The 26946-nt window shown below is 41.2% G+C and overlaps 1 protein-coding gene across 17 annotated transcripts in view; it reads right to left on the reverse strand.

The window, feature by feature from the left end:
• TCF4 (transcription factor 4) overlaps positions 1-26946 on the reverse strand; it is a 360805-nt gene that overhangs the window by 50754 nt on the left and 283105 nt on the right. For 13 of the 17 annotated variants that reach the window (XM_014517565.2, XM_014517561.2, XM_025198152.1 and 10 more), the window contains 3 exons: positions 18223-18328; positions 14446-14579; positions 8088-8220 (listed from right to left, as the gene is read on the reverse strand). In XM_014517565.2, the coding sequence (XP_014373051.1) occupies positions 8088-8220; positions 14446-14579; positions 18223-18328 (373 nt within the window). The remainder of the gene's footprint in view (positions 1-8087; positions 8221-14445; positions 14580-18222; positions 18329-26946) is intronic. The other 4 variants (XM_025198159.1, XM_025198156.1, XM_025198157.1 and 1 more) reach the window with 1 other exon arrangement.

The raw sequence follows: 26946 nt of genomic DNA on the forward strand, positions 1-26946 counted from the left end.
CACGTACTAAATGGAAGCTACCCCCAAAGTAAAAGAGCCTGCACACAGGCGGTTACTGTATAGTGACTGACATGCTATAAAGCCATGCCTTCATTCACTGTGAGGTAAATTTTGTGGGTACTTATGACCTAAGATGCATAAAGTAATCCCTCCATTTCACTCAGCATGACTAGGCGTGAGCTGGGGTACTATGTCCAAATTTGGGCAACCCACTTCATTAAAGATCTCGACCAGCTGGAGAGATTCCAGAGGAGAGCAACAAAACTGATCAAAGCTCTAGAAAATATCATCCCGAGGAATGACTAAAAAAACAAAAAGTCAGTTTGTTTAGTCTGAAGAAGACTCAAGCATGATAACAGCTTTCAAATATGTAAGTTTTGAGCAAAGAGGAAGGTTACAAAACTGTTCTCTATGTCCACTGGGGATACGACAAGTGGTAGTACACTTAAATTAAAGCAAGGGACATTTAGGTTAGAGATTTAGGAAAAAAAAACCTTTCTAACAATAAGGATAATTAAGCACTGAAAGAAATTATAGAGGGAGATTGTGGAACCTTCTTTGCTGGGGATTTATTAGAACAGGTTAGACTAGGGGTGGCTAACCTGTGATGGGTGCTGTGAGTGGGGGAGGGAACAGGCAGCACAGTGTCAGATAGGGAACATCAAATCAGGCAGGGAGCAAAAAGTAGGAAGCAGAAAGCAGAGATGTGGCTTGGGCAGGGAGCACAGGGCAGGGAGCAGAAAGCTAACCAGCAAACTCGGTGACAAAAAGGGATGAGAGTGACATTTGAGGAGGGTGCAAGTCTAATCTGTGGCATGCCTGCCAAAAAGAGTGATCCCCACTGAGTTAGACAAAGATCTTTTAGGTTTTGTTGATCCTGACTTGGGTTACGAGAATGGGCTAAATGAACCCTCAAGGTCCCTTCCAATCCCATTTTCTATGATTTTCCAAGATTTCTATAGGTGTGTCTATGCTGTTATATGGGGTCTGACCTGAGGGTTGCCTTCTACCAGCCTGAGCCAAGTAAGCTGTCTATAAGCTTTAAAGCCCACACTACACCTGCACATGCTGTGTTTCTTGTTTCTTAAATGGAGCCAATCTAGGAATGAGGTTTATCCCTCCTTTTGTTCTTGATTCCCGCTATGAGCAAAAAAGACAAGAAGTAGGGTGTGCAGAAGGGCTGGAAGTTGGGAATAGAAAGTTGTGAGACTGCTGGCAGGTTTCTTGTGCTTACAGTCTGCAACACCCAGTTGTGTGTAAGGAGTCCGGCTTGACCGAAGACCCTGAAATTTCCAGCATCAGGCTGAACTGCCCTGGAGGATCAAACTACAAAGCAACCACTGTAGATGGTCAGTGGGTTTTGCCTTGAGGATGTCTATAAGGTTGACCCTTTAACTCCTTCCATGTACTACATAGCAAACTTTTTTTATAAGATGTTAAAAGACTAACAGTTTTGAAAGACATTAGGGAAAATGGACAAATAAAGGAACTGAGAGAGAATAGAGACGTACACAGCAAACTTGACACAGCCAGACTGAGATCTTGGAACTACTTCAGAGAGTTCATTTGTGGCCTGAAGATTAAATGCGATTCATTTTTGTGTATAGTTCTGTTTCTTAAATAAACTAGTATTTAACTTTAATGCAAATACTTTGATTTAGATTGTGAGTGACAATGAAATCTCTAATCTTAATGGAAGAATGGGAAAATAGGTACAGGTTTCCCTTGCTTTATGCTGTACATTAGGGGTGTGCAAAACGGGCCATATTCCATTTGGATTCGGATTCAGCCTGAATCAGGGACAGTGATTAGATTTGTTGATTCAGATCACTGTCCCCGATTTAATTCGGCCAAACTCAAATCTGAAGATTCGATGCTGATTCGGAGATTCAACCACAGACACAGCTTTAAATGTTTTTTCTCCATACCTTGAGGTACCAGGCATGGCTCATGAACACTCTGATGCTGGGGTGGATGGAGTATCCCATAGGAGTGTAGGGAAGCCCCCCACGTGTTCAGTGGTGAACCTGGAAGTGGACCAGAAATACTTCTGGTCCGCTTCTGGGTCCACTGGGGAGCGCACAGGGGGGCCCCCCTACATCCCCCCGGATTGGCAATTGGCCCTAGGGGGAACCAGGTTGCTCACCCCAGACTCAGGAGACACCAGTCGCTGAGCTGACGGGATGCAGGGCCCCCCCCACCCCGTCACACTCCCCAGTGGACCGGAAGTCTGACTGCAGACTTCCACCACACCAATCGCATAAGAGTAAATTTACCTCACATATAATGAATTTTTGGTATAAAAAGGGTCATTGCATAAGAGTGAATGTGGACATATAGAACCCGCATAAAGCGTGGGAAACCTATATAATTAACAGGGTATGACAGGTCCAAAAAAGGTGCAGCAGGGGCTGCCTAGCACAGTGAGCCCCAACACTTTAGAGGTAATAGGACCAGTGAATAGAAATTGTCTAGAGGTAGAATGGACATCAAACAGTAGAATAGGACAACAGAAAAAGACTAGTTAGTGAAAAATCAGGTATCCTGTATTGTAACTCCTTAGTGAATGGAAGTGAAATGGCTTCAGTTTTGCCTCATATATATAAGCCTACTGAAATGCTTTGTACTTTGCAAGAAGGTATTCCATACCTTGTGTTTAAAGTTATCCAGCAAACAGCCAGACCGTTAAGCAGAGTGAGGAAGGACTACAGTACTCTATAGCTAGTAAAAAGAGTCCCTATCAGGAACTTGAATTATAGTCTGTGGATGTGTTAATAGAAATGTAAAGTAAAGCCCAAGACTGAAAAACAGTTTGAAGAATCCAGAGAAAAAAATCATGAATGCTTGGGAGACAATAAAATTCCATAAACACATTCAGACATTGTAGATTGAGGTTGGGTCTTCCCAAACCTCTTTCTTCTTTGAGACCAAGAAGTAGAGGGAGTAGAAGCTCTTTCTCCTGAACTCTGAGAGCTCTTCTTCTATAGATCCAAGCTGTATTAAGGAGTTTACTCCCCATTCCAAAAGTTTCTTAGAAAAGGAATCCCTTAACTTGGGTGGGAAAAAGGAGGGGAGAGTGGTTAAAGAGTAAAATTGGATGGAAAACCCTTGGAACATTACTTTGAAGACCCACTGGTCCACACAGTCTTCATCCTGTTAGGTGGATTTCTGCCAAAACCGTCTTCATTCCTCCAGGTGTTCTTTAGGCAGCCTGCCCATGATAGTGGATAGACTATCCCAGGGGCCAGAAACATATCCAGCTGTTAGAATGCAATCTGCACCTTCAGTAGTGCCACCTAGTATCCAAGTAGCACCAGCTGCAAGAGTTAAACTAACTGTCTTCAGGATAAGCTGAGCTTACGACATAAAACCCAGGCCTTTCATTTGGGCTTTTGCTGCTCAATATCTCACACTCTGCAGACGCTCCTAGCTTTATCCCCAGCCTTGGACCCTTGCGCTGTGGTCCTGTCTTGCACCTGCCTTGGACCCCAGTTCTTTGTTCCCGCTTACCTTCTTGAGTGCTCTGGACTCCCTGGCTCCTGACCTAGCCTGGCCTCAACAGCAGACATAGATATTGCTGTGGACTGGGAACATGACTTGGACCCCACACTTCTTAACACTGCTTACAGCCTAATCCTTACATTGGTCCATGGAGTTACTGGATCTGACACATTGAACTTCTGATCTGACCAGTTCTGGCAATGCTTCTCCCTGGTGCTTTGCCTGTGTTGCAGGGCTGGAGAGTCCTTTTTCTGCACTATACAGAAGAATATTAGTACTTCCCATCTCTCCCTCTGAAGCTGGAGAGGAGTGCTAGATCAATCAAGTGGGTTTAAATAGGTCTTCATTGACAGCCATGCTAATCTTTTTCACTGAAGTTCTATGGAGGATATCTAGCAATGTGGGTAGTTTTTCCTCAATTTTCTGGAGTGGTATACTGTCAGGCTTCCTAGGATAAGAGAATGTACCTAAGGGGAAACTGTATGACCTGAGCTAGTAAAGGTACCATAACTGTCACTTCTTGAAGGGTGCTCCTTTTGATATATTATCTGAGTAATCCTACGGTGTTACTTCAGCAGAAAGTTGAGACAAGAAGAGAGAACTTTCATATACTCCGGGTAGGATAACAGAAAAACTGATGGGAACTCACTCTCACCTATGCTCAGTAAGCTCCGATGGAGTTCAGTGAGTTCAATGGATATATTGAAACTACATCTGTTACACACTGAAGGAAGAGTGGTACCAGGCTAATGGGTAGGTTAGTGAGTACCATAAACCCTTTGGGGGCTGCAGTGTCTGGTGCCACAACACCCAGTGCTGAGGAAGGAACACATAACATCAGTAGCACAACTGGGAGGGGGCAAGAGGGGCAGCAGCCCTTTATTGGGAGGGTAAGGGGGAGCATGCAAAAATATCTTCAGCCTCCCAGAATCTCTGAAGGTAGAATGGAAGTTTTGTCTTTGTTTAAGAAATGAAGGGAAAACTTGGATTGTCTTGCTATTCATAGACGGTGATCTTTCCAAACTGTGATGTAGTGACACTGTTGGATAAAATTCATATTCCTCTTAAGCAATGTGACACTTTATCACCCTGCTGAATCTTGAAGCTTAACATTCTTGTAAAAAATAAAGTGTAGTATTATGCGACTGCTCTAATAATAAAATTGCTGTGAAACCAAGGCCTCAAGGGGAAATGCACATTATGTTTCTACAAGAAAAGCTACATATCACAATGCATCATGTCATACAAACATGTCATTAGAAATGAAAATAGCAAGCAGGATTAATACACGTACCTGATAAATATTCTGAAATAATCATAAGGCCATGCTATATTAAATCTATCTTAATAACTGGTTGTTTAAACACTGTATAGCTTTGGATTTGAAAGCTCTATGACAATTCGGTCTTATTATGTCTTTGTCTTACTATGCATAAGATTAAGCACTGCTTCTAGTTACAGTTGTGATGTATTCCATTCACAGATTTTTTCTACCTGTTTGTATGCTGTTCAAATTTATGGTATTCAAAGTCTTCTTGTGATGCTATTTAGAGTGAATGCAGCTGATCTTAACTTGATAAAGAGTATTCATTACAAGATGTCTATCATAGATATATGGAACATACAACCAAAAAGGGGGTGATTCACACATTACTATTGTGGTTGTCTCAATAATTTTTTAGAGACACTCAAACATTAAGTGGATATTAAACATCACACAATTCTTAGGATCTGGGTAGTCCAAAAGTTTTAGCGGTAGAACAAGTCCAGCTGATTAAAAAATCAGAACAACTTTCTGGTATATTTTCTGGGCTCCAGTCAAGTACTGAATTTTCAACAAAAATTCTAGTTGAAAATTTTCATTTTGGAGAAGTCTACTCCAAAAATACAGATGGTTAATTCAGAAATTCTCTTTTTAGGATCTGAAAACAGGATTCAATATAGAATATGTTCATATTCCATTCCTTACAAGTTTTATCTTAAAGGCTATTTCTTATATTGACCTAGAAAGTGGATCAATTAAATCTGGCACTATCAGACTTTTTTAACAGATAGTGATTTTTGTGTTATGCGCACAGAGCAAGAAACATTGTAAGGGAAGAAGTCTCAAAGGAATGACAAGATTGAGCACTGAAATCCTATACTGTAATGGGATACATTTTTCACAGACAGTGACAAATTAAGAAGAGACTGTATTGAGTTTCTTCTTTGTTCAGAGACCTCAAAAATATTATGCCCATGTGTTAATGTTTGAACCCACCCTCCATTCTTACTACATTAGTCCTGCTTACAGTCATTTTATACAGAATCATGTGAGTAATCTGAAACATGTGTCAAAGTATGTGTTCCTTATTTACCAATTATTTAATTAGCTTCATTTGTTCTTTGAGATACAGGCAATGCAATATTTTTTTACTTCCTGTATTTATGTCTCAACTGGTATATGCCAAATATTTAAGAAAGTATATAGATGTATGCTATTAATTTACAGAGGTTGTTAGAAAAAATACCAGTAACATCAGAAAAGAAGGTTCTCTTCTTGCTACATAGATATGATGCCATCACTGATTTGGGTAGAAAGCAAATAAAAAACTGATGAATGTTGAGATAGCTGAGTGAAGTATCAGTTCACTAGGAACTGCAGACAATTAAAACAGGAGCTGAATACAATAAACTTGATTTCAAAATCAACAGTATCATGTATTTATTTTTGTAGATTGTTTTCCATATAAACATTAACTCAGTAAACCACTTTGGTCAAAATGCCACATTTCTAAAGTTAAGTATTAAAAGCTATGAACTAAGCATTTCAAGCACATTTTGATATCATTTATAATCTTTCAGGAAACACACTGGGAGCAAGGAAACTTTTAGTTTATCCTACCCGATACCATATTCCTTGCATACAACAAACCCCTGAATAAAAATAGGCACTTTGGCTAGGGACAGATTATACATAAACTGGTATAAGTGATTCGAAACCAGTTCAAGTCTGTAACACAACAAAAGTTCAGTGCACATAAACCACTTTCAAAATGGCTGAAACTGGTTTAAAATAAGCCTGGATGGATGTAGTATCAGACTAAACTGATTTAGGTTAAAACTTCTGTCCCAGATCCCCTTCAGATTCAAGTTAACTCATGATCTCCCAGCATCCCAGCCCTCCCCCTACCCCCCCCCGCGCCCCCCCCGCCACTTTGCAAAGTGGCTGGCTAGCTTTCGCCCAAGCTCTCCAAGCACACCTCTCATGGAGGTGTGCTCTAGTGCCTCCCAGCTTCTGGCCTGGGCTATTGCAGGTGGCATTTCTGAGATCTAAAGTGAATGTCTAGTCACTTGCTTATGGGTTCAATCTATACAGCTTAGACTAACCTGCAAAGATTGAATTGATTCATTTTCAGGCCTTTTGACTGTCTGTACTTAGCCCTTGCTTGAAAAGACAGAATGAAGAAAAAGAAGCAGACTGGCTAAATTCATTGGTAACATCAAACTATGGGGAAGTGTGGTCACACTTGATAGGCTGGTGATTCAGGCTGACCTGGACAGGCTCACAAAGTGGGCAGATCAAAACCTGATGACATTCAACACAGATAAATGCAAGGTGCTCCACCTCAGGGAAAAAAATCCACATCACACTTATAGGCTTGGCAGTACTACACTCACTAGCACCATGACCGAAAGAGACTTGGGGGTCATAATTGACCACAAGATGAACATAAGCCACCAATGTGATGCCATAGCCAGGAAAGCAATCAAAACCCTGGCTTACATCTATCGAAGCATCTTAAGCAAGACCCAGGAAGTGTTTTTTACCATCTTCTTTACTGTCCGAGTCCCCAGAGTCTGGAATAGGCTCCCCCCAGAAGTGGTGCAAGCACCTATCTGGACACCTTTAAGATACATTTGGATGCTTATCTTGTTTGGATCATTTGACCCCAGCAGACTTTCTGCCCCTTGGGCAGCAGGCTGAACTCAATGATCCTGCGAGGTTCCCTCCAGCCCGAATATCTATGAAATCTATGAAAGAATCTTTCTTTGAAAATCCTGGTATTGTAATTACCCAGGGAAAACACAGGCAGCTGCAGTTGTGGGGGAGAAAAACACTGCCTGCTCTGTTAACCCCTTAGTGACAGGACACTAAGTGTGCTGACTGAGTCAAAATGCCCACCCGCTCTTATCTTTTGAGCTGAGCTGTGTGGGCAGCCGGAAGTGCCTGCCAACTTCCACAGAGTAAGCCTCTGTCAAGAGAAAGTGTCCACAGCCAGTAGCTAAGGAGCCCTCCATGTAGCATGTGCAGAATTACTTTCTCTTCCCCTCAGCAAGCAGAGACTTGTGTAGCAGAAGCTGATGACACCAGCAGCTTTAATTTCCTTGCTTAAAATGTGCATCCTGATTTTCAGCAGCTGATTTTTGAAAAATAGGTGCGTGTTGTATATAAGAAGGTACAGTATGTTATAAAAATAACTATTCCTGCTCTCTACATTCAGTCAGTGGCGGTATATTATGCTGAAGTACATGAGATGTCTGGACATGTCATGGAATAAAAGTGCTATTGTACTCATTAGCATGGAGATTTTTCTCCAACTCACCCATTATACTATCTGTCCCATTAGCAGGTGGTGTGCAGGAAGAAGCGCTGTAATGATTTGTACCACTACGGTGGAAAGTGGACATTGGAGGAAGACTGGAATTGATGTCTGCTGAAGAGTGTGATGGGTAGCTCTGTGGAAGACAGAATAAAAGTAGAACATTTAAAATAATGAAACATGAAAAAGCATAGGATGGTTCATTCTGAGTTGCTACACCATTTCACCCAAAGGAGAGAACAGGTCTTTCTTGTTGTCACAAGACAAAGACATGATTAAATTTTTCTACTCATATTTGACAGCTTCAGAAGGATATACAAGTATATCCGTCTACAAATATTTGATGGGTATGAATATGTAGGTTCATAACTGCTGCTAGTGCAGAAGTAATGGGAGGAAATTGAGAAAGAAAATGTATGCTACATATCAGAAAACCTTTGTGACAGTGATAGCTATTAGTTGGAGGAATAGTCTCCCGAGGGAGGTGGTGAAAACATGTTACTTGTGACATTTAAAACTAGACCTGACAAGGCACTAGAAAATGTACTGTAAGGAAACAAGCTGGCACAGAAACAAACTAGTTGATCTAATGGGCCAAATTCTTTGACCCACTATGGTTGTTTTGTGCTGCAATGTAAAGCTGGTGTATTAAGGTCTCCAAGAAAGTGTAAAGTGGGTGGTGCATCAATGTCATGAGCAGCTTTCTGGCCTCATCTGTACACAGGGTTGAATTTCTTCAAATTGTGACATTGCATTGATTTACTTAAACTTCACACACAACTTCATTTCTGAATCCTCTTGTTTCATTTCAAACTAGCTTAAAACAGTTTGTGTCCAGATTTTTTCTTCATGCAACATTTTACTTTTAGTTACATCAGTATAACTTATTTGTGCAGGTAAGCCCCAGCACCATGGTTCGCAAAATTTTTGGACTTGAAGCACCCCTTTTTTGACTCAAAGCACCCTTCCATAACTTTTTGTGATTGAGTAGCACCTCATTTCAAGAACTAATATATTTGTTACAGTTCTTACCTGCTTGCAGAGGGGCTGGGCCATGGGGGGAGGGCAGTGGTCAGGCAGAGATAAGCCTGCACTTATCTCTTCACACCTGCTTATCTCCTCAAACATTGTGGCACCCATCAAAAGATCTCATAACAGTCCAGGGTGCCTCAACACCCCAGCTGAGAATCACTGCCATAGAGCATCCTCATGTTTTAGCCCCCAGGAAAGGGGATATTCCTAAGAGAATGTTTAGAGGACAGCTATGCCTTTGTGATTGCCGTCCATTGTTATAGGACATTGAGACTAGGAGCAAACTAAAACAACAATAACAGGGCAACAATACAGGAAGGTACGTCAATCCAAACTAAATGACCCACTGGTTTACTGTATGTAAGACATTTTAGTTTCTTAGCAAACAGCACACAAAACAATGGCCACCATGACTGGTAGACTTTGACTCTCAGGTGCTGATTTACAGTTAGGTCAACTGGGAATGGCCTTTGGCATGGATCCGGAGCAGAGCTTGAACTCACTGTTCCAGAATACATTAACTGCTCTGCCATGTTGCCAATATAAAGTTAGCTTAAAGTAATCACTTTTTTCTACATCATGTAGTACAGTGCCAACCACAGGCTTGCTCTAAACAGAGAATCTCCACTATGACGTTGTTGCTTTCTTAACATTTATTATTCTACTACTCTTACAATACTTTTCATATTTAATTATGACATTAAATATGGTTACCTCTTATTTTAAAGTTACCTCAAAGCATGTGAGTATATAATATAATTATATAGATTATACAGGTAAAACCTATATTCTTTCTCCACCAAAGCCAGCCATCAAGCCTAATTAAAGTGTGAATAAAGATTCAGGCTTTGACTCACAAGCCACTTCAGCATTACAGTTAACAATCTAATTGGCTAAAATCATGTGGGTGAAGAGGATTTGTCATATGGTTCAAAACAAGTAAACAATAATTGTTTAAGTTGACAGTCTAACTGTAAGTGATATCACCACTGCTTGACTTCTGTTCCATGACACACAAACAAATTGCTTCATGATCAGCAACTAAGAATTTCTCATTTCTCAAGGGAAGGAATAAAAGGGCTACCGCCAAACTTATCAGGAGAAACACAGCATCTGCCATAAATTATAGTTGGACAGAAATTGTACTTAATATTATAAGCAACTTAAACATTACTATAATCCCTTAGAAAATAAGAGTAATAAACAACCCTTTTTGGGGGGCTGTATTTAGCTCTGCAGCAGTTCCAGTTGAATCAAAGACATTGAAACTTCCTTCAGTTTCTTGTTGCGCTAAAACCAAAGACTTCCCAGTGCAGCCCCAGTACAAATGAGGTAGGGAAGCAATTAAAATACTACTTTCTCCTCCCACTCCATGCTATCTGATGTTAATTAGTCTAACTGGAAAAAATAGATAATCTGAACCTGATATTCAGAGGCGTTGAGAGCTCGCAATTCGCACTGAGGTCAACAGGTTCTCACTGCCTCTAAAAATTAGGTTAAATAATTATTCCTAGACAAGAATTATACTGGGTGTGTCTACACGTGTGCTTTAATGTGCAGTAGCCTAGTTTACCACTCATTAGAGTGTCACAGCAAAAACCATGCTAATATGCTAATGCACAGTAAAAGTAGGCTACTGTGAATTAAATGTCACTAAAAAACAGTGCGCTTTTGCTACTGTGCATTAGAGCAGCCTAATGAGCATCTAGTTAGTACCTCACATTAGAGGTACCAAATTTAATGCACAGTAACAAAAGTGCATTAATGAATGTGTACACACACTCACTGTCTAGGAGTTAAGACTGAATGCCCCTATAATTAAATAACAAAAATGGATAATGAAGGCACTTGGACAACCTTAATTCTGTCTTGTACTGACATCATGCAAAAAGCAAATAATTCTGACTAATTAGAAAAAACTTTTTTTTAAAAGACAGGTTCATTTTTTCCTCTTATTCCTTTACTATATGGTGGAGTTAAGGTTGTTTTGTGTCCTTATGCCCTTGGACATATTATATAAACGTGGCTTATCAACTATTTGATGTATCAAATTTTAATTTCTTTTTTAACTTTAACTTAGTTATTTATTGACCCTGTGGGATTTGAGATCTTGAACTTCTTGAACTATTTTTTCAAATCACAAAACTAAATTCATAAACTTTTTACTTTAAAATGAAACCCATATTTAATTTTATGGAGAGACAAACTCTTCCAAAATTCAGCCCCAAATGAGCAACCCTTTTCTCCCCTCTGCCTACTGCTCCTTTTCCCTAGTCTCTAAAAAATGAAACATAAACAGAGATTATGATGGAGTTGCACTAAAAGAGCAAGAAAAAAGGATTCTCTGGGTATGTCTATGTGTGCATTAATGTGCTGTGGTTATTGAGCATTAAGTTTAGTACTTATAAAATATCAGGTACTACCTAAATACACAGCAACCAGCGCTACTGTGCAGTAGCACCAGTGCATACTTCTTAAGTGATGCTAATGTGCAGTAAACTAATTCTACTGCGCATAGTGCAATAGCATGGCTTTTGCCATGATGCACTAATACTTAGTAAAATTAGTTTACTGTGCATTTAGTGTTGGGTGTAGACACGCCCTCTGTCTCCCACAATTATAAAAGTGTATATGTTGGAGATAGTAAAACCCCTTCTCCTTTTATCAGCTTGCTCCTTTTTCTTTGCCTAAATATATCTTTTTTAGTTTCTAACGCAATGGGAATTGGCACAATCCTATTTTATTGGTACTGCCTCAATTTAATGGTGATATTAGGAAAATACTCTTAAGTTTGTGCCCATACAAGGTCTCAGCTTGCCCTAGTTAAATACCATTGACTGAATTAGCCCTAGCAAACCAACACTCCAATTACAGTTCCAGGGTGTCCTAGTCCTCCTGCTGGGAGCGTTGTGGCATTGTGTCGTGTAGCTGTGGAACCAGGGTGGTTTGTGTAGTTTCAGAAATAGATTAAACAAGCACTTCTTAGGATGGTTTGGGATAGGGATGGTCCTGCCTTGAGCTGAAGGGTGGCTCTTGATGACCTGAGTTTCCTTCCAGCCCTATTTTATATGACTCTTCTAGATAGGTAAGTAGCATATATGTGGCTAAAGTTACCATGTAAGAGACATTTCAGGTCACTTACACAGAATATAGATTCCACGCCCTCTTAAACAGCTCACCTTACTTTCCTGAGCATGCTACTATTACCACTTTCACTCTTTTGCAAACCTGTTCTGCTCGAGAAGGCTTTGAAAAGATTTCCTGTTGGTGGGGAGAGCAGGGATGGGGCAGGGGCACAAGGAGAGGGGAGGTATGATTTAAAATCCTCATATGACCTAAAATACTTGTAAGTGGCCATACAAACTATTTACCCATCTAAAGACAGAGTTGATTTTAGGCCATGGAAACTAAGGAAACTAGCTTTACAGGAGAAAGGTGCAATTCACTCATAATAAAATATTTTAAAAAAAGTTTCCTACTGTTTTTTTGGAAGCTTACTTTGTAAAATATGTGATATATATAGAATACACGAGGGTGTAATAAAGACTGCTTAGTGCCCTGAGTATGGGATGCCCATTTTATTCACATGTAACCAGTCCGTGACTGAGTTTCATAGTTTGTAGGGTTGGAAGGGCCCTTGACAGATCATCAAGTCTGACCCCCTGCCATGGCAGGAAAGAGCACTGGGGTTAAATGACCCCGGCAAGGTGTTCATCCAGCCTCCTCCTAAAGACCCCCAGGGTAGGAGCCAGCACCACTTCTCTTGGAAGTTGGTTCCAGATCCTAGCCGCCCTTCCTGTGAAGTAGCGCCTCCTGATGTCTAGTCTGAATCTACCCTCTGCCAGCTTGTGACCATTATTTCTAGTCACTGTTGGTAGTGCTTGGGGGAATGGGGACTCCCCCAATGCCTGCTGGTCCCCTCTGACTAGTTTGTAACAGGCCACTAGATCCTCCCTCAGCCTTATAGAGTTATAACCAGGGATCTGGGGTTTTGTTTCTGGAAAAATGGAGTAAACCACGGATTTTGCCTTTTACCAGAGGGAAACATGGATTTCTTGTTTTATCAGAGAAACGTGCAGATTTTGCAATTTTGCAATGAGCTCCCTGCAGGCTGGCACAGTTCCAACCTACAGGGAGCTGGGAGCAAGCGGGAGGAAGGCGGTGAGACAGGCAGCCTGCAGAGCAGCTCCAGCAGGTAAGTGGGGGGAAGAGGGGGATTGAGCTGGGTCGTGTTTGGAGCCCGGGGCTGCAATGTGTGGCTGCAGGGCCCCCGCGGGGAGCAGGATGGGGCCATGGGTGGCTCATCTGCAGGAGGGAGAGGGCCGGTTCCCCATTGCTGCGCACACTCCCGGGAAGCAGGGGAGACTCCCCCCAAGATCTGTAGGTGGGGCAGGTGCAGGCTGCAGACTCCTGCCCTGCTTCCCTCCCCCAAGGCCTCTGAAGCCCAGCAGGCATGACCTGGTGTAGCAGGGAACAGCTGAGCCATGCGGGGATCTGCATGCTGTCCTGGTGAGGCACCCTTTGCATGTGCTGCTGCTTTGAGGGCCTCAGCACTGTGTGCAGGAGGTGCGGAGCTCACAACGGCGAGCAGCTTCTCCATATGGCCCCTCTGTTCCCTGCCGCATCGGGTTGTGCCCACCATCCCTGGGGAGGGATGCAGGGTGGCAGAGAGCAGCGGGCCTGCACCGAGAAGCTGCTTGCCGTTGCGAACTCTACCCTGATTCCCTCCCCTGGGGCCTCTGGGACCTGGCGCAGCAGGGAGCAGAGGAGCCGTGCAGAAAAGCTGCTCACTGCTATGAGATCCACATTGCTCTGGTGATGACCCCCCTGCATGCAGAGCTGATCCCCTCAAAGCAGCGGCATGCACAGGAGGCATGTTGCCAGGGCAGCAGGGAGCTCACAGCAGCGAGGAGATCCCTGCGTCGCCCAGCTGTTCCCTGCCACACCGGGTCATGCCTGCTGGTCTGTGGAGGCCATGGGGGGAGGGAAGCAAGGTGGGAGCCCATGCCTGCAGCCTGCGCCTGCCCCACGTACGTATCTGGGGGGCATGGATGTTGGGGGGAGGGAATGAGAGGCATGAGCAGGGCCACAGAGGTGGGGCTGTGGGGGGCCTTTAATTTTAACCACAGATCTGGGGTTTTTTATTAGAGAATTTGTGTTTTTTAGCAGAACATTTGCAATTTGTTATAAGGGAAAACCAGGATCCCTGGTTATAACAGTTATCTCATAATCAATAAAAACTCTGTATCACTTCCTGCCTTATATATTTCCTCTCTCCACATGCATGTATACATGCTCCTTTCTTTGTTCCCTCACATGCATCTCTTACCAAACGGTCATGTGGATGCAGACTGCAGTAGCTACTTGACTGTGGAATATGAGAAGAATTGCCCAACATTCCTCCATAACCAGGCTGATTCATCCCACTGGAGGAGCTCCATGGGTCACTGCTGTGATGACCATCTGTAAAGCAGAAAGAAAATGTGGCTTTTCTGAAAGCTCTAAATCTTGGTTATAAAACAGTTTAGCTTTGTTTTCTTATAAATAACTAGCCTAACAGAGCTTGATCTGCATATAATGTATTTTTGTTTGGGTTAATTGCTTACATTAAAAGACAGCAACCATAAAATGGATGCTATATATTGCTTGTCTGTCCTAAGGGCTACACAAATGTAACATAAAAGCATGCTCTTAAATAAAAAATTAAGCCAAATGGAACAATAGCAAATAGTACTATCATCTTCACTTATTTCAAGCCAGTTATATAACTTTAAGATTCTCTGTAGTTCTGGTCTTGCTGTTTTACCATAAATTTAAATATGTAAACCCCAAGTTACCACAAACTTCAGTTGGAGCAAACTATGCATTTCAAAAGAAAATTAAGTGTTTAAAACTGAATTTGGAATGATCTAACAATTTTTGAATAATGCATCCTGGACACACTGGATCTGGTGCAACATTGTAATTTTTTTAGCCTTTTGTTTTTAGAGTTGCCTTATCTACACTGTACCTTCTTCTAGGGTTTTAATAATTCAGCACCAAACATGCACATCATTTGCATTGCTGAGTGACTTTATTGTGGTATAACAAAATACAAGCTGCCCTTGAGATGTGAAAAGTTCACACCTGAAGTTTACACCTGAAGCTAAGTCCTTAAAAGGGGTGGCTATTCTCCTTACATTTAACTAGTGATTTAGGCTAGGGACAGACATTCAAAAAGCCTGAGCCTGAATTGATTCAATCCTTGCAGGTTAGTCTATCCTGGCTATACTAAATCAGGTTGTAATCCAGACAGACATGTGAGAAATGCAGGGACATGCCTGTAGTGGCTCAGGCTAGAAGACAGGGGGCACTAGAGCAGCCCTCCTGTCCCTTCCACAGGGCTGAGCTGAGGGAGGCGGGGCCAGGCACTGGCAGGATGCTCTTATTATTCCCTCCACTCCTGAGCTGCCCAGCAGGGAATATTTGTCACCCTTAACTCAGTATTTATCAACTCATTAAGAAAACAAAGGCTCTCTCCATTAACTAATGGAGCTCTTCTTATACAGCTCTTCCAAGGAAGAAGATTAAGCTACCTGTTGATTAGCTCAAAAAAGCCTGTCTGCTTCAGTCCTTTCCCACAGCACAGACCGGACCGTAGCCAGCACGTGGTCTGCTAGCTAATGCTGAGGTGTCTGTGTAAGGCAGAAGGGAGAGGGGAATAATCCCTGCTTATCAGGGGGAAGCCAGGCAAGTCTGTGCCTGCAAGTCTGTGCCGAGCTCCAGCCAGAGAGCAGGGGGGCGGGGCCAGCCCTGCTGGTGAGCACAGAGCCCCGCCCAGCCCAGAGAGCATGCCAGGATGCTGGGGTTGTCTGATTTATTTTAAATTAGCAAGGGGTCTGAGACAGATATTGCATAAACCAGTTTGAGCCAAGTCAGTTAAGTCTGATACTACATTCAACCAGGTTTATCTCAAACCGGTTTCAGCCATTTTCAAACTGCTTTATGTGAACTGAACATCTGTTCTGTTACAGGTTTAAACCAGTTTCTGATCACTTAAACCGGTTTATGTGTAATGTATGTCCCTAGCCCTAGCAAGGAAACAGTAATAATCAATATACCTGGTTTTTTTTCCCTTTCAGTATGGAATGCTCCCATAAAATTAAAGCCAAATAAACTATCCAAAGGTACTCTGAATCCTATATCAGTAGAAATTTACAAACCAAATAGGATCATTAAAAAATTAGAAAAGATTCATGTTCTGTATTAAAGTCTACATAGGCTTACTGTCCATAGAAATGTACTGGTTTCACTCTTTTTAAATGCTGTTAGGACTTTTCATTTTCACTATCTACTGCCTTCCAGCTTCAAGACACAGTTAGGATATATCAAGGGTCATGACAAAAGAAGCACTGTCTGTAATGATGTTTTACTATCACTGAGCATGTCTACATGTGCATTAAGGCAGTTTTCCTAATGCACATTACATTTAGTACTTTCCTTGTGAGGTACTAAACAAATGTCCATTAGGCTGCCTTCATGAACAGTAACGGATATGCATGGTTTTTAAGTGATGCTTAATGTGCAGCAGATTATTTTACTGCGCATTATCATAATTGTACTTTTTTATGTGGCCCTTTAATGCACAGTAAAATAGGCTACTGCATATTAAAGCACATGTATAGTCGTGACCACTGTCTCGTTAATAGCCCATTTTGAGTGGTAATAAGGAATTATTACACTACTGCTGATGAAGGAAACAACCTAAAATCTGCTGGGGTTACAGAGTGGCAAGGCAGAAGCGAGGTGAAGAGGTAGAGGATACAGCCATGAGGTGATGGCTTGCTGCTTCTAACAATCAGGTGTGATGGAGCACAGCAGACAAGCCTTTGAACATATGAATAACTGTTACCCAAGCCAGGTGGAACCGACTGTTTTTGCCTACTCTTGATGCAGCAGCTCAATCAGTCTGGGGCCTAACTGCCTGATTTCCTGGTGTGATACTAAACAGATCCTCTGCCAAGCTCCAGCTTTCCTCCTTGTGCCAGAACTAAATATAAAAAATAATGGTAGGGCCATGCCAAAATCCCAGATGTGAGCATGCTCAATTAAATCCCTCATATGTAATATGAAGGCGTGCTTTGGAGACACTATAGATTTCAGCATGAAATGATTTATTTTTATCCGAGGTGCTAGTCTGATGAGTCAAAGGAAACCGAAGTATAGATGTGTAGTTTCTATCTGCCACGCTGGTTCACTGAATCATAGAATGGGAAGAGACCTCCAGGGTCATCTAATCCAAGGTGAAAGGTGATAGAAGAGGGAATCAATTTTATTCTTTTGGCAGGGGAAGACAAAGTAGAGGACATCTGAGCCTTGTTCCTGCAAACACTTCTGAATGTGCTTAGGTGAAGATATCCAAGTAATCCTATTCAATTAAATGTGACTACTCATGCATAAATGTTAAGAAGTGAATAATATGGTCCTAAATAGAGCAAAATGCAGACACCCCATTTTTGTCTGGGGATAATTCCAAAAAGTCTAGGTCTTTTGACTAATAAATTACTTGGAACTTTATTTTAATGGGATTTAAGTATGAGTAAGTGGAAGAAATACACTATTAGACTTGAAAAAATGAGTGACAGTGAATCTATAAAATCTACTAACCCATTTTCAAATAACAGACCCTATGCAGTTAATTAATTTATACTATATAATGCCTATGAATGTATATTAAGTACACATGCTCCATACTGTAAATATTCTACATTTTATAGACTCTTTCATACACACACATGTGCACACACATTTATACACAAAGAACACTCACCTGCTGTGTGCACATTTAGTATAATATATGTGCATGTATACAAACACATTGAAGAGTTGCCTAAGTAACTTAAATGATAAGAATTGGCTAATCTTTTTCATTATTCCATTTCATTACAGGATCAAAACAAGATGTTCATAGCCATAATGGCCAAATGAAGACTTGCAGGTCTTCATTTTAATGATAATGTAACAGAGCAAAGGATGATAGTCTAGTCTGTCTCTAATATGTATAAGCCAAAATATGAATACAGAAAATGTAAGCACAATAGATTTCTCTTTGAAAGCAACATCCTACCTTGCATGAAGAAGGAGCTAGGAAAAGTGCTGGCTGCTGGTTTTGAGGATGGATAACCTGGTGAATCCCTATTGTAGTCGGCAGTGCTTGCTGACGGGGCATAAACCTGAGGAAAAAGGACTAATTTAGTATGCCTTTAGCAATGACTGAAGTATTTCAAGGTATGTTGCTTTAAAATAGAAGCAGGAAAGAAATATTGAGGGTTTTTTTTTTCCTTAGTCAGTTTAAATCAGTTTATAACACTACACAATACTTTTCTCGGAATACAAAAATCCTCAGCATTTGTGTGACTGGAAAATAAATGGTAACCTTCAGAAGAAACTCGGGTATGACATTTTCCAGCTTTACTCAAGAATATTTGTGAAGGTTTTGCCAAAATATGTCTTTCAGCTGATACACTGTTTAACATATATATATAGAATAACTGAAACATGAAACAATATTGATTTATTATATGAAAGTACAATGATTTTACAATTTTAGAGATGCAAATGAAGGCGGTGCAAGAAGTCACATTTGTTCCCTGAACTAAAAAAATGTAATTTAGAAAGCAGTGCTAACTAAAATACTGAAAATTATAAACATATCTTGGGATATTAAATTCCCAGGGTACTTGCTCCTTGCAGAGAAGCTTGAAAGGAGTACTAAAAAACCTGGATCTACACAAGACCACCAACACAGCATGTGTGTGTCTCAGAAGGGGGGGAAAAAAACACTCTTTTTAGTACTTATTATATTTGTGTGTGCAACAAACTTAGCATGTGTGCCAAAAAACTAATTTACTTACATTTGTTTACTAATACACCAGAGATTTCTGTAATGTGCTTTTTACAAAAATAGCTCTTGTATTTTCTTGTTTGCATTTAATTTGACTGGGACAACATAAAAGAAAAAATCTGGACTCATAAGGTATAGTTTAACTTTGCATTTTATTTTGCTATATATGTTTAAATCCTCAGTTTTTTGTTTCTGATTAAAAAGTTCCTCTCTCCAGATGGTCAGGAAGACTGAAGCACTGTCATCATCTTGATGAAAATGGATACCTTCCTGCCTCCATTTTGAAGCAGGCAGCAGATCACAAAATTGGCAGTGAGCCTACTCTGACATTCACAGGTCACAGCGAAAGGAAAGAGAAATCCACCAATAAAATACAACTGAAAGCAACGTTAGAAAAAGCCCATCTACGTCCAGCCTGCATTTCACAAACATTACAAGAAAAATTCCATTTCTTCCATCAAAATAAACAGCACACAAAGGGCCAGAATCTGCCACTCTTACACCGAGTAACTTACTCTTTGAGTTGTCTGGTTGATTTCAACACGGCTATTTGATGAGCAAGATCCTACTCTACCTGAGTAAGGTTGATAGAATTACACTTTAGACAGTTTTGCAAGAAAATTCACGGATTCACAACAGAGGTTTTCTATATGTATTTAAATATATGCTCACATATACCCCAAGGGATTTTTAAAAATGTTTTTATATTAAAAATAGATATATTCAATAGATTGTAGCGCTTTTCTGGGAAGGTATACAGGGCACTATACATGAAAAGTAAAAATATAAACTCTATAGTAACTTCAATGTTTTTTCGTAATTCAGGCCTGATCCCTTGAGGGCCCTCAACTCCCACTGATATCAATTCATACACTCTGCACCTGGCAAATTCATGAAAAAGAGAAATACATGTAATATTCAGAAGCTACTGATGTATGTTTATTTGCTTACTATAAGCAAACTACCAGTCACAGAAAGAGAAGACAGAAAAACTTGCTTGAAGATTTAATGTTAAGGGAAAAGGACATAATATGACTGAACAATAGCAGAAATAAATCTATACCCAAGCCCTGTCAGCAATAGCCAGTAGTCATTGATCAGGAGATGCAGAAGAATGAACAATAGATGCAGGTGTGATTTAAATAATAGACCACAATTTTACTAATGTAACACTGAAAGACAGCCATCCATCTACACCCTGCTCCCATTTACCAGGGATTTAACACGGGGTCCAGTGTTAGGTTTCAAGGCACCAAACATGTAACCAATCATCTTTATTGGCCTGCCACTGCTAGGGGTCAGCTCTCTTTGCCACATCTGTGAAGACCTTAAATCCTATAAGCATAACATCACCAGCAAAATCCAGGGATTTATCTACCTCTGGCTACTCGCCCTATTACCCTTTTACCCATACCGGACACCGGCTGCAAGCTGTGTCAGTTTTACCTTTCTTAATATAAACTTGCAAATTCTACTATTTTCAATCCAGTTGTCCCTCCAGGACACTAAGGAAGACGAAGGAAAAGAAAACACGCGGTGGACTTCAGCCATTTGGCCCTAGTGGGAGAAATTCCTTCCTGATCTCAGACCAGGCAAATGGTCAGCTGTTCTACATCCTGAAAACACAACCCCTAGGCTACTGCTAAGGAGAGGGAGGGTTGGTAGCTAACGGGGCAAAAGGGGCAAATACTAAGTGGAATGGAGAGGAGAGACAGGGGAGTCACGCAACCTGCTCAATCCCCTAAGCTCCAGCCAAAGGGAAGATGGAGGACCCAAGAGGGAGAGGGGTCAGCTCCTATCTTACCAAGCTGCTCTCTCAAATCTCCCCTTTCCAGACTCTTTGTCACATCCCCTCCCGTCTAGTCAACATCCCCTCCCACGATGCTGGATGACTGAGAGGAGGAGATTTTTTCCCAGCAAAGTGTTTACGGTACCTTCTTGCTGCTATCACAGAACAATCATAATGACACAATGGAAATATTTAGAGAAGTCCTTAATGGCAGAATTAATGCTTTAACAATTGTCCACAGACAAAAAACACAAAATAGACTCAGACTGCATTACACTTAGTATATGGTACAATTGTTTTATAAACTACAGGCCAGAAAAGAGAAATGACATCCTAGTCTTTTATTCTAAACACTTCAGACACTGTTCATACTTTCAAAAAAGCAATGTGCCTATTGAAACAGACATGTTAAAAAAGTCTTCTATAGTTGCAACAGATTTTTTTTTTAAAAAGAGTAAAATGATTGACATTAAAAATTAGATTTACTGCACTGTGGCACTCACCTTTACTATAATTACCCCAATTCTAAAAATACGATAAATTTAACAATTGTGGGTTGTTAACATTCATTTTTAAGAGTGTCCAGTTTAGAACATGTTAGCCTTATTTTACTGCCTTTGTGCTTTAAAATAACCTGTGGTAAACCACATGATGGTTTCTTAAATTACAGTATATATGAGAAAGAGATGTAAATATCAGTAACATTTAGTAACACTTTTAAAGTTGAAATAGTCTCTTTCAGTTACTCTCACACCCTTCCTCTCTTGCTTTTCCATGACTCTACAACTTTGAAACCTCTGATTTTTACTTAATTAAAAATTTTAAAACGAAATTTGCCATTTTAAAAAGAGGGATTGCAACTGGATTTTATTTAAAGTTCTTTATTTTTCTGTGAATGTTGTGCTTGGGAAAGGCAACATGCAACAGTCCTGGCATCTGAAGGTCATCTAGCTACAGGATATGGGCAGCTACATTTACACTTCCTCACATTGTCTTGCCAAGGTCCTTGCCAAGGACCAGCCCTTTGCTGTGGACTCTTTTTCTGTGGAGTCCACGAACAAGAAGGTCAGCCAAGTACTGGAACAAGCCCACCAAATCCTTTCACAAAGCTAATTAAACAGGCATTAGCTAGGTACTATTGGCCTGAGCTGGATTTTAAGTGTTGACTTCAAATAATAAGAGTCATTTTTCTCCAGGATGCTCTCACCTGCCTCATCATCTTTGTTTTCTCCTTGAGTTTCCAGCCTAATATAACTCTAATTTGATAATGTTGTTCACAAGTGGACACTGGTACCGATGCCTCTGCAGAAGCAGTCAACAAAAAGCCAACAACAGACTTATCTAACAAGAGTGTTGTAATTTTTATCTATTAGAAAAAGATAGAAGATTGATCTTTTGTAATTAAAAAGTCTCATTTTCCCCTTAATTTCTGGCCTAGAGTCTGCACTTAAAATAGCTATCCATTGAAAGCCAAAGGTCCTTCAAAGGTGGGTGCTATGATCAGAGTGGGAAAACGTCAAGACAAAATATTTAAAACTTTTACAGTCATATCACATGCAATTACATACAACACATTCCTGTTTGATAACAGTCCATGTATTAAATATACCTCACAGGGAGAAAAATCCTGAAGAATTAACTGGAAATAAAATATAATGTGGAATTTACCAGACAGATTGCTGTTTTAATCCAAACTATCATGCAAAAAGATCATTACTCCCTGGAAAAATAAAGGGGCTGCTAACTAAAAATAACTCCCCCCCAAAATAAACAACCCCCCCCCCATGTCCTCTGTGATTTACTAATTTGTCTTGCATTAAGGAACAAGCTTACTTTACATGTTCCCACTATTTTTGACAAATATCGCCTTCCATTTCTGTGCTTTATGGAGCCTTTCTCTCCATTTTTGCCTGCTGTCTTCCCAGCTTCCCCCCTGCTATGTTCCCCTCCTTTTCCATGTCATCTCTCCACCCACTCTTCTTTATTGACTTTCCTCTTCTTTCCACTGACTCCCTTGTGTTCTTCTGTATGTGCAAGCAACAACCAAAGAAAACCTGATAAAACCCAGTCTGACCTCTGAAGCTGCCAGTTGATAAAATGGTTTGAGAAAGGAAAAGCAGGATACCACGGAAGGAGGGGGTGAAAAGGGCAGCACAAGAACCTGAAATTTTAAAAGTTTCTCCACCAGACATGGCTTTGTAAATTTGGTGGCTTCCAGTGACCCATCAGTGACAAGACCTGGCAAGTCCTAGTTAATGACATTATTTTAAATGGACCATAAGACTCAAAGCTAGAAAAATGGCCAAAAAGTCATTGTATCACATTCAGAAGCAGTGTACAAGGCAGTAAAAAAGGGAAATTGCTGTGTTATGGGTAAAACAACTAATGAATCCACTTTCCCTCCGTTCCCAATGTAATTTATACCTACTAGCAAATTTCAAAAGGGATTCACTTAGAGCCCCTAAGATTTTCTTATCGACTTAAAACATCACCTCTGAATGTGATCCAATACATATATTTACAGGAAGGATTTCATAAAAATAGCATAAATATCCCTTTCCTCAGCATATTTACAACTAGACTGAGGACATCCACCTCTCAGCACAGACTTGGCAGTGCACATACATCTTTCTCAATAAACAGAAAAAAAAATACTGCTGCATTGTGAATGTGCTATAAATCACCCCAAAGGAAATGAGAGTACAGTAGTAGGCAACTGTTGATCCTTCTGGATCATGGTATATCCGTAAGAGGTCACCAAGACCTTCAACGCACATGCCTAGGCATCCAGGTTGTAGTCGTATTGGTCTAGAGGCAGAAGGAATCAAAACTCATGGCAGAGGTGATATCTTTTATTAGACCAACTAGATCTTTGCAAAAAAATGTCTTTATTTGCAAACTGGAGGCTGCCCAGACACTCCATCCCCCGCTTAGACCACCGAGAGAGAATTCAAAGGCCAGACTGAGTCCAGAGCCTCAATGGCTGCAGTTATACACACATCCAGGAATCAAACCCATGTCTCCCACATAGGAGACAAGGATTCTACCACTGAACAACAGCAGGTGAGCTATAGCTTTATATTAGGGGTGTATATGGGTCATATTCAATTTGGATTTGGCCCAAATTGGGGACAGCAATTCGATTGATTGATTCAGATCACTTTCCCCGATTGGATTTGGCCAATCCAAATCTGAAGATTCAATGCTGATTCAGAGAATCAGCAATTCAGACATAGACACAGCTTTAAATGTTTTTTCTATGTACCTCGAGGTACCAGGTGCAGTTCATGAATGGTGTGATGCTGGGGCAGATGGAGCATCCCACAGGAGCGCCCCCCCCCCCCCCCCCTGCTTGGGGAACTGGACCGGAAGTACTTCTGGTCCCCCTTGTGCCCCCCTGGCTCAGTGATCAGCTGCAGGTAGACCCCAGGTGCCCCGCTTCAGACCCAGGAGGCACCAGTCACCGAGCCAGGAGCTGTAGGGGGGCAAGGGGTGAGGGGGCCCTGTGTACTTGCCGGTGGACCCAGAAACAGACTGGAAGTGCTTCTAGTCCACTTCTGGGTCTGCCACTGAGTGTTCTGGGGAGCGCCCCATGGTCCTGTGGGACACTCCATCCACCCCACCATCGCAGCATTCATGAGCCGCCTGGTACCTTGAGGTAGGTAGAAAAAACATTTAAAGCTGTGTCTATATCCAAATTGCCAAATCTTTCCGAATCTCGCTGAATCGATTCGGAGGGTTCTAGCTTGATTCAGAGAGATTACAGGGCCTCCTGATTCGATCTGGATTTAGAGATTTGGCCACTGAATCGGGCTGAATCTCTGCTGAATCAAATCAGGGACCAAAGCTTCGCACAGCTCTACTTTATATACATGTCTCTGACCTAGTCCCTAATCTGGGGCTACACTTCACTTCATTATTTGCCTTCAAGTCAAATCATAACAGAAGCTGGTCAGATTCTTAAATGTGAATGTGAGAATTGCAGTCTCCATGATGCCAGGTCATCCTGGTGCACACTGCCATGCAAGTCATCCTGGTGCACGCAGTGAATAACTGCTTAGCTGATGGGTCCCCTTTTGTCCACAGCACCACAGTAACCACAGTGCTGGTTTTCCCTAAAGCCTTAACTACCCTTCCTTTCAGCAGTAGGCTATATGAAGCTGTATTTCAGCTCGGCAGCTGTAAGCTGCCTGTTGCCCTGGAATGGGAATCAATTGTGCTGTTTGGTGAAAAACACAGTGTTACACAGTACTCACAGAAAACAGACCAAACAACATAAACAGATAAACAGAAAAAAGAGTTCCCCCAATTTTTTCCAAAAATCAAAATGTTTCCTAGTAACAAACAGGAAGTACTCTAAAGGCATAAATGGCAGTTATGTCCCCAAATACCAATCAACTTCCACAGGATTAAGTACCTGCCATTTTGTGCTTTTGAAAATCTCCACTGTAAGTCTCATTTTACTGGATTTTAGGAAAAATATTAGCAGGTTACAAGGTATGTAATGTACAAAGCACACCTTGTGTGTGGGTGACTTTTTTGTAGTAGAAAGAAAAATCTGAGTCATTAAACTTTGTGAAACTAGCAATCTAAACAAATGCAGACAAGGATCATAGCTAGTGTTTCTCAAGATATCTATATTGATGATTTAATATATCCTAGATATGCACTTGCTTGGAAAGTTCATCACCCTACAAATATAAGATGGACAGATCCATTTCTACCTTCCATGACTAACAACATGTCATCAATAGTATATGGTCTTTATTAGGGGTGTGCAAAATGGGCCCTATTCAATTCAGATTTGGCCTGAATTGGGGACAGTGATTCAATTCACTGATTCAGATCACTGTCCCTGATTAGATTCAGCCAAATCCAAATCTGAAGATTCAATGCTGATTAAGAGAATCAGTGATTTGGCCATAGACACAGCTTTAAATGTTTTTTCTACAAACCTCAAGGTATGAGGCATGGCTCATGAATGCTGCGATGCTGGGGCAGATAGAGTGTCCCACAGAAGCACCCCCCACCCCCACATGCTCGGCAGCAAACCCTGAAGTGGACCGGAAGTACTTCTGGTCTACTTCCAGGTCCACTGCTGAGCCCCTCCCCGCAGCCCCCCGGCTCAGTGGTTGGCCATGGGGGGACCCTGGGTGCCCCCCAGACTCAGGAGGCACCAGCTGCCGAGCCAGGGGGAGCTTGGGGGGCCCCCCCTGCATGCTCCCTGGTAGACCCAGAAGTAAACCAGAAGTGCTTCTTGTCCATTCCCAGGTCTGCTGCTGAACATGCTGAGGATCCCCTGTGCTCCTGTGAGATGCTCCATCCACCCCAGCATCTCAGCATTTACAAGCTGCCTGGTATCTTGAGGTACATAGAAAAAATTTTTAAAGCTGTGTCTATGTTCAAATAGTTGAATCTTTCCAAATCTCTCCAAATCGATTTGGAGGGTTCCAATTCAATTCGGACAGCTTAAAGGGTCTCCTGATTCAATTCGGATCTAGAGATTTGGCCACCAAATCGGGCTGAATCTCCACTGACTTGAATCAGCGACTGAAGCTTCGCACAGCCGTAGTCCTTATTATAAGCAACAGGGAATTCACTGAAGCTTCGCACAGCCGTAGTCCTTATTATAAGCAACAGGGAATTCACTAGGAAAATAGCTCAAATAAATATGGGATAATGGTGATATTTACTATATTGCAAGATCTGTATAAAAAGGATGGTGAAAACATTAGCAAAAATTGAGCTGGCCAGCAGCTTCTTAATGTAAAGGTCATTTTTTTTTAAGTTATGGGTTAAGGGAAATAAAAACATCAAAAGAAGGAGAGCAAGGCAGAAAGATTTTAATGATCATGAAATGATGGAAAAAATAACCAAAATAAATGCTAGCTGCAAAATGTTATGAAACGGTGTGATTTTTCCTTGTTAAAGGGGTGGGGGTGGGGTTCAGTTTAATAGAAAAAAACTTCATAAAATGAATAGCACTGGATTAAAATAAAGTAAGTCAAGCTTCACTGTTCCTGGCTGAACCAGAAGTCAAGATGTCATGGCCATCTCTATCTTGTATTTACTTAAATAGAGCCTGATACTCTACTTCTTACTGAAACAAAATGACCATTATAAGTCAGGCTTTTAAAACACTGATAATTCCCATTCAT

This window comes from Alligator sinensis, unplaced genomic scaffold (genome assembly GCF_000455745.1).
Source record: "Alligator sinensis unplaced genomic scaffold, ASM45574v1 scaffold701_1, whole genome shotgun sequence".
NCBI lineage: Eukaryota > Metazoa > Chordata > Crocodylia > Alligatoridae > Alligator > Alligator sinensis.